Genomic DNA, 11,716 nt, shown 5'->3' on the forward strand with positions numbered 1-11,716 from the left:
CCAAGCTAGTCGCGCGACTAGTGTTGTTCGATAAAACTTACAAGAAGGACAATTCTGGAGATCTCGGGATCCGAAGGGGTCGATCGGTCGTCGTCGTATCGATTCGGGTGGGCACGTGATCTTCGCTTCGTGAGAGCTAGCTGTCTATATAAAGGGTAGCAAGGGCGCGTAAAATACTTTTTCGTTCGTAACATTAACGACTTCACATAGATCTCCAGGGTGGTCGATAATCCACAAAACCGATCACACTAGAACAGTTTGAATAAAGAGGATAAGAAACATTAAATACAGTGTGAATTAATAAAGGAAGATCCACGCTGCCTATCTCCAGTTGACGGGGATAACATTTGGTGCCTCCTGTGAGGTGAACGTTTATTGAAGTCAAGAGACAAAGGAGACGAGCATAAAAGGTAGGTCATTCGGATCATTCTTATCGGAAAATGGCGGATCGCGTTAGACTAATTATCCAAAAACGGACAGCGCTAAAAGCACAAATGACAACAGTAAGCAACATCCTCGACAAAGACAACATAGAGAATACAGTGATAAAACTTCGTATGAAAAGGTTAACCGAATTGTTCCATAATTTCGAAGAATTAGCGGACGAGTTGATGATTCTAGATTCTAATGAAGACCACCAAAATGAATTAGAATCATTACAAGAAAGATTTTATACCCTCGCGAGTAGAGTAGAAAATATTTTATCATCCTCACACACAGATAATTCAAATTCAGTTTGTAGTGTTGCTAGCAATCATACACAGATAGATGCAACCTCGAGTTCAACGTGTACAGAAAAACGAATAGTCAAATTGCCACAAATTTCGTTACCAGTATTTAACGGTAAATACGAGGAATGGCTTTCTTTTAAAAATGCCTTTCGTAGTCTCATTGATTCTCGTACCGATTTATCCGATGTAAATAAACTGCATTACTTAAAATCAGCGCTGGTCGAAGAAGCAGCGAAAAAGATAAACATTTTTTCGGTAAGCTCAGCCAACTACACAAAGGCTTGGGAAATACTGGAACGATCATATGAAGTTAAACGTATTTTAGTATCTAAACATATATCCTCAATGCTAAATCTACCGGTTTTAGAAAAGGAATCCACGAAAGGATTATCTAAATTGGCGGACGACATGCAACAGCACATAGCTGCATTAGGAACATTAGGCGTGCATGTAACGTCAGAAATAGCAGTGCACATTTTGGAATCCAGATTGCCAAAATCAGTGATTAATCAATGGGAAGCGTTATTAACGCGAGACGAATACCCAGGTTTAGAAGCCATGTACGAATTCTTATATAAGTGTGCCGTGAACGCGTCGAGGCGCGAACGCGTAAGATCAAACGATTCCGATGTTGACGGACGCGACTCTTCCGCGAAGAAACGTCGTAAGTGTATTACTGGGCAAGTGTTTACATCCACAGAAACTCGATCGTGCATAGCCTGTCAAACTGCGTCTCACCCATTGTTCAGATGCGAAGTATTTAGGAAACAAACACCGATAGATCGTTTCAATTTTATAAAAAAATCAAAATTATGTTATAATTGTTTGAGATCACACAAAGGAAAGCCTTGTAAGCTATCGGGATGCACAATATGTAAACAGCGTCACAACACTTTATTGCACTTAAACAAAGAAGTAATGAATAGTGACACAAAAGAATCGAAGACCTCTACTGACGTAGTATCATGACTAGCACGTAAACGAACTGAATATGACAACACAGACCCAGTAGATTCAATTTCTACGTCACAATTACTACCAACCGCTCGTGTGATGTTACGAAATCGTCATCATGCATATATTTATGGTCGTGCTTTATTAGACACAGGCGCAACGAACAATTTTATTTCCGAAACCATGGCGAAAAGGTTAGGGATACGAATCGACCCATGCAGCAAAATGATTACAACCGTAGATGGCATGAATACCATCGCGCAAGGATCAGTAAAGGTGACTGTTAAATCATCAAATAATGATTATAACATACAGTTAACATGTTTACTTATGCCAAGAATATCTGATTCGGTACCAATAGAATCGTTTCCGCGCGAACTCATTAAATTACCAAAAAATATAAAATTAGCAGATTCAGAATTCCACATATCCAGACCTGTAGATATTTTAATAGGTTCAGGTGTAACGTTACCGTTATTCGCTATCGGACAAATAAATTTGTCACAAAATGATATCAAATTGTGTTTACAAAAGACACTTTTAGGTTGGGTAATAGCCGGTGGATTGACAAATTCGATGGAACATGAGCAGGTGCATTGTTCCACTTCTTTAGAAAATTTGATGACTAAATTTTGGGAAGTGGAAGAAGTTTTGCCGGTGAAATTCCTTTCAAAGGAGGAAACTGAATGCGAGAAACACTTTGTAAACACCGTCACTAGAGACAAAACGGGCCGTTATATTGTCAGGTTACCATTTCGTAAACGAATCGTAAATTTTGATGGATCTAAAGAAGTTGCCACTAAACGTCTTATACATTTAGAACGGCGTCTATCATCAAATAATGCTTTAAAGGAAGCATACACGAATATTATAAAGGAATATTTGCAACTCGGTCATATGGAACTGGTGGACAATGACGACAATACAGGCTTCTACATGCCGCATCATGCGGTGTTTAAAAGCGCAAGTCTCACTACAAAGGTTAGAATTGTTTTCGACGCTTCTACCAAGGACAGATCCGGGGTTTCGTTAAATGATGTCTTAATGACAGGACCGACGGTTCAAGATAGATTGATATCTCACTTAATTCGCTTCCGTATGTACAGATATGTACTCACAGCCGACATTGAAAAAATGTATCGGCAGATACTAGTACATGAAGAAGATCGACGTTTTCAAAAAATATTGTGGCGTCACGAGGGTCAATTGCGAACTTTGCAACTGAACACACTAACATTCGGAATTTCGTCATCCCCCTTTTTAGCCATTCGTACTATCCAAAAATTAGCAACCGATGAAAGTAGTACGTATCCAAGAGCTGCTGAAATTTTAAAGGGACATCTTTATGTTGACGACCTATTAACAGGTGCAAGAACGATCGAAGAAGCCCGTTCATTAAGGGACGAATTAATTTCATTGTTAGAGCGAGGAGGGTTTGCGATACGTCAGTGGGCATCTAACGACCTAAGCATAATAGAGGATTTACCTTCGAATTCTATTCATGCAAATTATATCTTAAATATAGACAATAATTTAAAAACTCTTGGAATTACTTGGAATGCACGGGACGACAAAATTTACTATACGCCTAATCCCATAGAAATTAACAAGAGTCTAACCAAACGGAATACGTTATCAAATATAGCAAAAATTTTTGATCCCCTCGGTCTGATAGGTCCTATAATTCTCTATTTGAAACGTATAATGCAAAATATTTGGCGGACGGGTTTAAATTGGGATGAATCGTTACCACAAGAAATTCATACCGATTGGACGAATTTCGTAAATCAATGGCGAACCATGGGTTCGATATCATTCGACAGAGGATTGTTGGGGATTGATTGTCAAAATATACAACTACACGGGTTTTGTGACGCCAGCAACAATGGGTACGGAGCGTGCTTATACATACGATCAGTCGATATGTCTGGGACAATAAAGTCGAACTTAATTAGTGCGAAATCTAGAGTCGCCCCCCTTAAACCATTAACCATTCCGCGGCTCGAACTTTGTGGAGCATTTTTATTAGCACAATTGTATAAGGATATCATTGAAACCATCGATTACAATCAATTCGATCAGTGTATATTTTGGTGTGACTCCACCATTGTACTGCATTGGTTGGCCACTCCCCCACAAAATCTGAAAACATACGTAGCGAATCGAGTGAATAATACGAGGCAACTTAGTGCGCCTCACGAATGGCGTCACATTAAATCAGAGGATAATCCAGCTGATGCCATTTCTAGAGGCCAATTACCATATGATTTCATCGAGAATCATCTTTGGAAAAATGGACCTAAATGGTTAGTCCAATTAGAAGATCAATGGCCGAAGCATGTACTTCAACACATCGAAATTCCAGAGTTAAAGAAAGAAATTTGTTTAGCCGCAACGATAATGAATTTCGATGTCCTCCATAAGTTTTCGTCTTATGAAAAAACGATTAGAATCATAGCTTATTGTTTACGGTTTCGGAAAAATAACAAATTTGTAGGTCGGTTACATATCAAAGAGTTAAATAATGCCGAATTATGTGCAGTTAAGATAATGCAACAGTTATATTTTTCAGATATTATCAAGGCACTAAAAAACTCTGGGAATAAAAACTCCTTATCCTTCGCTAATTTGAGTCCTTTCTTAGATAAGGACAATATAATTAGGGTAGGGGGTCGTCTACGTAATTCGAGTTTAACATTTGACAAAAAATACCCCATACTCTTACCAAAACACCATTTAACCGATTGTCTGATACGTGAAACACACAATAAATATTTTCATACAGGAATACAATCCACGCTATACACTATACGTCAGAAATTTTGGTTGTTAAATGGTAAGAATTATGTTCGAAAAATAATTAGGTCCTGCGTACGTTGTTCTCGGTACAACCCTAACGCTGTAAATTATACAATGGGTAATTTACCATCTGTCCGTGTAACAGCATCACCTCCGTTTAGCCATACGGGTATTGATTTTTGCGGACCGTTTTTTATTAAAGAAAAAAAGTATAGAAATCGTAATAAATTAAAAATCTATGTTTGCGTATTTGTCTGTATGGCAATTAAGGCCATTCATTTGGAAGTAGTCACAGATATGACCACGGAAGGATTTTTAGCTGCCCTACGCAGATTCATGGCTAGACGAGGATTACCCAAACATGTATACTCGGACAATGGTACGAACTTTGTCGGGGCTAATAATACATTAAAGGAAGTATATCAGATGTTCAATACACTTGACGATGCATGCAAAATTGAACTAGAAATGAGTAAAAGGCAAATTCACTGGCACTTTATTCCACCGACCGCACCTCATTTTGGCGGATTGTGGGAGTCCGCAGTCAAAATATTTAAACACCATTTATATCGCGTTGTGGGAAATTCTTTATTTACATTGGAAGAATTCAATTCTCTGGTTGTCGAAATCGAGGGTGTGCTTAATTCACGTCCGATAATGTCCGCATCAACCGATCCGAATGACTTACAAGCACTATCTCCGAGTCATTATTTGATTGGTCGACCAATGACCTCTATTTTGGAGGAAGACTTATCTTCAACCCCAGATAACAGATTATCAAAATGGCAACATATATCAAAGGTTCGCCAAGATTTCTGGAACCGATGGAATAAGGAATACTTGCATGAACTGCAAGTTAAAAATAAATGGTTTAAAAATAGCCCGAATGTCAAGATCGGCGAACTGGTTTTAATAAAAACCAAATCACTACCCTGCTCTCAGTGGGTATTAGGACGTATCATTGAAACACATGCTGGCAACGATGGCATTGTGAGAGCAGTAACATTGAGAACTGCTTCCGGAAATTTAAAACGGGGTACGAAATACATTTCTCCATTACTAAATGAAGAATGAGCCATTTACCTGAATCATTTCATTAAATGAATGATCCGAAAAGATAATCGATAAACGAGGTTGTCCTCGACGAAAATATATAAAAAAAAATCATTAATTTTGTCATTAGCGCTTAAATGCGTCCACGAATAAATAAGGCAACATGCCTTAACATTTAAATTTAATTCATTTCTTTTGAACTTTGTAAATTTGTTCAAATTATATCTTGTGTAATACTCATAATACTTATATTATAATATCTTTGTATTTGTTTAATATTATGTCATAAATGAATCTTTGTTACATCAACCATTGTACTAACTATGTATGAACTTTTCATGTAATGGTGATTGATCGGTACCCTCTCAACGGGGGGAGTATGTTATGTACCATTAAAAAGGTACCCACGATATTCCTTTAGTGGAAATAACTAATAGTATAATATATACACACTATACGATGCCTAAACCCCAAGCTAGTCGCGCGACTAGTGTTGTTCGATAAAACTTACAAGAAGGACAATTCTGGAGATCTCGGGATCCGAAGGGGTCGATCGGTCGTCGTCGTATCGATTCGGGTGGGCACGTGATCTTCGCTTCGTGAGAGCTAGCTGTCTATATAAAGGGTAGCAAGGGCGCGTAAAATACTTTTTCGTTCGTAACATTAACGACTTCACATAGATCTCCAGGGTGGTCGATAATCCACAAAACCGATCACACTAGAACAGTTTGAATAAAGAGGATAAGAAACATTAAATACAGTGTGAATTAATAAAGGAAGATCCACGCTGCCTATCTCCAGTTGACGGGGATAACAGATGTTGATGACTCGAAACACAAATGTTCGTGTGCAACGATCATTGGCGAACGTTTGCCAAATAAGGAAGAAGAATAGGGATTTTTTTTGCAAGAATTAAACGTTACGATGATTTTGCAGGTGCACCAGTGTCCATGATGAAACGACGAAGGAGAAATTGATTCTTCCTCATTTTTATTATGGAGAAATGCGATTAGGAGTGTGCAAATCAAATTGACCATAAGAGCAGCAATCAGGGGTGGATTGATTACACGCGATTAGCGGACCAGTTGCGATCGTGAGATTACAATGTGCCAGCTATTGCTGACGTTTTAAAGCCCCATTATTAAAGGGCCGCGCCTTCTCTCAGGATTACAGGCCATGCATTTCCCCATGCTGCTCGATGAGTGAAAATCATTGACCGAGTATCTCCTCCTCCTCCTCTCCTCCCCCCTGTACTCTCACGATGACATTAAAGGAAAGAAAACTCACGACAATTTCAACTTTGCAATGAATATAACCATTTGCACGATGGAATTTTTGTTTAGTGATTTTATTAATAGAATTTAATAATATCCAAGTATTTTGAGTTTTTATGTTTATGCTGTTTTTACGAGTTTTATTCACGAGGAGAAATTATCAATTTTTTGAAGAATCTTTCTTGGGAGATTTTTCAATGTTAACTTGCCTGCTTCTCCACAAAATAAATTGATACTGAGAATGAGAGGGTTTAGAAAATATCACGCATGAATAAATTTATGGCATATGGGTCTAGGCAAGATATAAGCGTTTTTTGCATAGGTGAAATTAAAAAGATAATGGGGAAAGTTGATCGGGCTAATAATAAGAAACTTATGGGAGAAAGAGAGGATTTGGAAAGCTTTAAGATGAAGAATCAGGGTAAGAAGCTGCTGTGGGGTGGTTGTAAGGTTGTGGTAGGGGCTAAACAAAGAAAGGGTGGAAAATGAGGTAGTAGAAAGGCATTTTGTTAGGAAGGATCGATAGCGCGGCAGCGATAAGACATCTATGCCGATAGAATATCGCTTTTGATAGATTAACCGACTTCGTTCTGCGGGCGGGTTGCCTTTCTTATCCTGCTGACGTAATTAGTCCAAGCTCTGCCTTTTCGTCGTCTATCAGCTTTCTCAACAATTCTCACTCTGTACGGCAGCTATTATAGTGGTATATTCACTGAAAAAGGATACAGAGAGGGTTGATAATAATTATATAAGAAATAATCATCTGAAAGAATAGAATATTTATATATATCACTTTATTTATCTACATCTAAAGAAAATTACTCAGAGGCTAGCTCAAGGTTGTGGTAAATTATTATTATTTTTCTAGAGAATCTTGTTAACACTTCGAAAAACACACATTTTCCATCTCCTCGTGCTCGACGAGTAGGTAGCAGCTACGTCTCGTCATCGTGTCGGTGGGATTGTTATCTAATAATTAATTAATTGGTCAGCCGATGAATTTTAAATCACATTTCGCTAGCTCGCAACCCTCCTTGCGTGACTTGCTGGCCCCAATTATTAATTAGACTGACTGGTGGTAATCGGGCTTAATTGCGAGCCATGTTTAGAGATGGCGCTTAAACAGTGGTGGACCAAATCACGAGCGTATTATCAATTTTGATTAAACATAACTACCCTCGGTCGAGAGGTTTTCCCGCAAGAGGGATAATCGTGAATTAGTATGATAATGACTCGCGTGTATCACATTGTTCCTGAGAGATAAGCAGCGATTTATGATAAGTAAATTTCAGCCTCCTTAATGCAGCCCCTATTATACGAGAAAGCAGCTTCTTGCATCGCTGTATATATATATACACACGCGTATAGATAGGAGCAATTATCGGGCGATAATAAAAAAGCACGAATTCGGAGAGGCGAAATAAGCAGCGTGTGGCACACGGATCCGAGAAGACTCGAATTTAATTTTACAACGAACGTTTAAACGTTATTTTCTTTCCGTAATATCCATATCCTGATGAAAATGCGTATGATGCCGGGTAAAACGTAAAACCGTGAAAAAAACTTGAGCTCGCATCATTCCGAGGGTACTTTCCGCGTACTTATCTATGCTCGCGCAGTATAAGTTGAGGCCGTAAACGGATTAACCAGCAGCGCAGCGCGGCGGCCGGAGGAAGAGCGCAGTGGTGAACACACGGCCAACTTTTTCATCGTACAACATTACCGTCCAGCGGCCAGTGTAAAGTGGAAAAATACTGTAATATATTTTCTCGCCGAACTTTACAGCTGGGTTGAGGAAAAAAACTGCGGTCCAACAGAGGCTCGAGTGGCCCGTCAACGCGTTCTCCGAGTGGAAACTTGGAGAAGGGAAAAAATGCACGACCCACAAACACCTCGAGCTTTTCGTTGCGCTCTCGAAAATCTAAATTGCGCGATATTCGTTAGGAAAGTTCGCTCTGGAAACGATCCCTCTGCAATTTGCATTTCATTACCTCTCATTTTTTGTACAGTTTTCCAATAGAATTTTCCAGGATTATTATAATGGAGATATTGCGAGAAATAGGCGGTGTCGGCTGAGGCAATTTTATCATTTCGTCGAGTGATAATTGTAATCGAGCAATTATGTACAGCATGAGTGTAATTACGCCGAATGTTGACTTTTCTACTGCGCAAAATTGGCCTCCTCGCGTCAGTAACAGCACTGGACCGTCAAAAATAACAATTGGAAATGTTACGAATCATTAAATTTAAGGTCATGGATAATGATTAATCGTTGCGTTCCAATTGCGCGCGCGTGCAAAAATTTTATTCGCGTAATTCGCCTGGATGTTTTATCTGTCTGATCAAGCGTTGAGTACTTCCACTTCTGAAAACGAACGTTTCCCTGCAACTCGGTTGCGATGCGAGAGGCACGAAGGAAAAAATTATTATTTTCTTCCATCGGATTATTTCCAACTTTGCTGCTATGCCAATTTACGTTTCAAACACCGAAATTTAATTGCCGGCACAAGAACGTTAATGAGCTTTTATGGCCAGCATTAATTTTACTCGATCCTCCTCCCTCTTATTAGCTATGACAATCGTCAATCCCGGTATATAATCGATCCTCTTTTGTCCTTATTTTTACAAACAAAAATAAAACGACGATAGTTACTTTTCCTCATTATTAAATTAAAAAAAAAAAACAGCAAATGGCTGATCCTAGAGTGCTCCACTTGCCACACGCATACACATAGCTATTCTTGTAATTTTTGTTTTATAGGAAAAAGTGAAAAGTTTTCTTGATGAAGAGGTTAGGTTAGGTTAGTGGCAGACAGGTAGAGCGAAATGGCTTTTAAAGGGCAAATTCGTGGTAGCGTTAGTACAATGATGCTTCCGGTCAGCAAGTAGTACAATGGCGCTCCCGTGCAGGGGATCCATCCGCCTCCTTTCCACCGCCATAATTTAACCCTGCTTTGCATATAAAAAGCAACAATGGCCCATGGCCTCGTGCAGTCGGAGCGAAAATTTGATTTGTCGTCCCGCTGACTGCACTTTTTGCCACCACCGTACTAACTCACCCCCTCCCCCCGCCCCTTCACCCTCCTCCTTCCACCCAACATTCCCCACGCTTGCCCCGCAACTACCACAGCTAGTACTTACACCGAAACGTGCTAACTTATTGTTAACGTAGTATTTTCTTGTTGCAAAACGTATTGTTTATGGTTATCCTCAGGAATAGATTACGCCCTAATGTCCTTTTTCTGGTAAATGATACTTTAATGCAGCTTATTGGACACTCCGGTTATTTTATACCCTGGCTTAATATTATTTACAGGGCCTTTTGCACGTCGGAAAATTCAATTCATTACACTCGCACGTCCTTTTTTCCTTTCTCCCCTCTCCATCTGTATTATTTTACTTAGTTTTTCATTTCAAATTAATCCCACGGATAATTATGTGCCATTTTAACGCGAACTCCTGCAACCCCCATTATACCCATGTACCTTCGCCATACATATATATATATATATATATATATATACGAAAATTTCATAATTTCCTTTCTCGTGGAAAAACTGTAGGAGCGAACACGCGACAACAAAGAGCAGTAAACTCACTATCCTATTATGATTATACGTAACATATTTATCAATTTCTAAAATAAATCAAGCGAGCGATAGACGCAGGTACCCAATATATGCGCAAGGTGGTGCAGCGGAGTAGCGAGATTTTTGTATCTACGAGGGTAATAAGAGTTGGCATTCGGTTCTACAGCTGCATTGGCGATATTACACGGCAGATTGTAGCCCGCGGCTTTCTCGACAGCCGCGAAATTTAAATCAGCTCTTGCCGAGACATCCGGCTGACGCCAGATAAGCTTTAATGTAAATATTTTCTCATTGCCCATCTGCCGGCGTATTATGTATACTATACTACATTTGCAACATTTCCTAGCGCAAGAAACGAGAAATTTCATGGCTATTGAAAGGAAAAATTTCGCCAGGATCCTGATCCTGCAAAAGCGTGCTGTGATTGTCCATACATACCCATTATAGTCACCGTAAAAGTATTGACACCCGACAAAGGTGGAGGCACAGAGTCTTCCCACTATATATATGGAATTATTCGTGCAGCCAGGCCACGTATATGTATACATATAATACGATCGTTGATGCTTAATAAAGACACTTAATCTAAACTGCTGTAGCATCGACGATAATTCCAGGCAGAAACGATTCCCGTAATCCGTTCTAGTAACGGCCTAGCTAAGCACATTATACTCGTCATTAGAGTAGAATGATGAGAGGTGAAAGGGGTGGTTGGGGGTAGTAACAGCTCGATACGCCAATTCACTCACGAGAGTCTATATATAGCTATACTAATTCTCTCGTTATATTTCAGGCTCTCTTAGCACCGCGAGCAAACGCACGTAACTGCGCAGAGCTCCACTGCACAGCCTCTAGCTCTCCCTCGTCGTAAATTTTAGTACGATCCTCTCTACGCTCTGCGGTTAGCTATGTCGTCATCGTCATCGTCATCGTCACCGTCATCATCGCCCGCCGCGTTGCGGTCGTCTGCCACCGATTGCAGCCTTTACCATAATCCTGCATCTCTCCTTCGCTTTACGACGCGTGCCAACTTGCACTATTCGATACAGTTTGGACGTTATTTTTTAATGATAGATGACGATTGAATGTTGGAACAATAATTCTCGATATTTATTCCTCGTGGTTCTCTGTGGAAAATTACTTCGAAGGCTGGATTAAAATTGTTCGAATCGATAGAATTTTTTTCATACCACAGTCAGCGTGTTTAATATATGCGACCAGGAATTACGCGAACGATGCTCGAAGGATTATTTAAAATATAGGAGAAATTTTTAGGTATGGCGATAACCGAGAGACCGTGTATATATATATACCT

The 11,716-nt window shown here is 39.5% G+C and overlaps 1 protein-coding gene across 1 annotated transcript; it reads left to right on the plus strand.

Moving 5' to 3' along the window:
• The first annotated feature begins 440 nt into the window (after nucleotides 1-440).
• LOC136782291 (uncharacterized) lies at nucleotides 441-5,558 on the plus strand. Its single transcript, XM_066741613.1, has 2 exons — nucleotides 441-1,656; nucleotides 1,735-5,558. The coding sequence occupies exons 1-2, from the start codon at nucleotides 441-443 to the stop codon at nucleotides 5,556-5,558; spliced, it is 5,040 nt and encodes a 1,679-aa protein (XP_066597710.1).
• Nucleotides 5,559-11,716: the final 6,158 nt, after the last annotated feature.

This window comes from Prorops nasuta, unplaced genomic scaffold (assembly GCF_024137725.1).
Source record: "Prorops nasuta isolate Cenicafe-Biocafe unplaced genomic scaffold, Cenicafe_Pnas_1.2 PNAS00025, whole genome shotgun sequence".
Taxonomy (NCBI): Eukaryota; Metazoa; Arthropoda; class Insecta; order Hymenoptera; family Bethylidae; genus Prorops; species Prorops nasuta.

Bases quoted from the DNA above. Each gene is read 5' to 3' on its own strand.
- LOC136782291 (XM_066741613.1), top strand. From the start codon at position 441: ATGGCGGATCGCGTTAGACTAATTATCCAAAAACGGACAGCGCTAAAA. The intron at 1,657-1,734 runs GTGACACAAAAG...ATGACAACACAG, and splicing joins AAACAAAGAAGTAATGAATA to ACCCAGTAGATTCAATTTCT.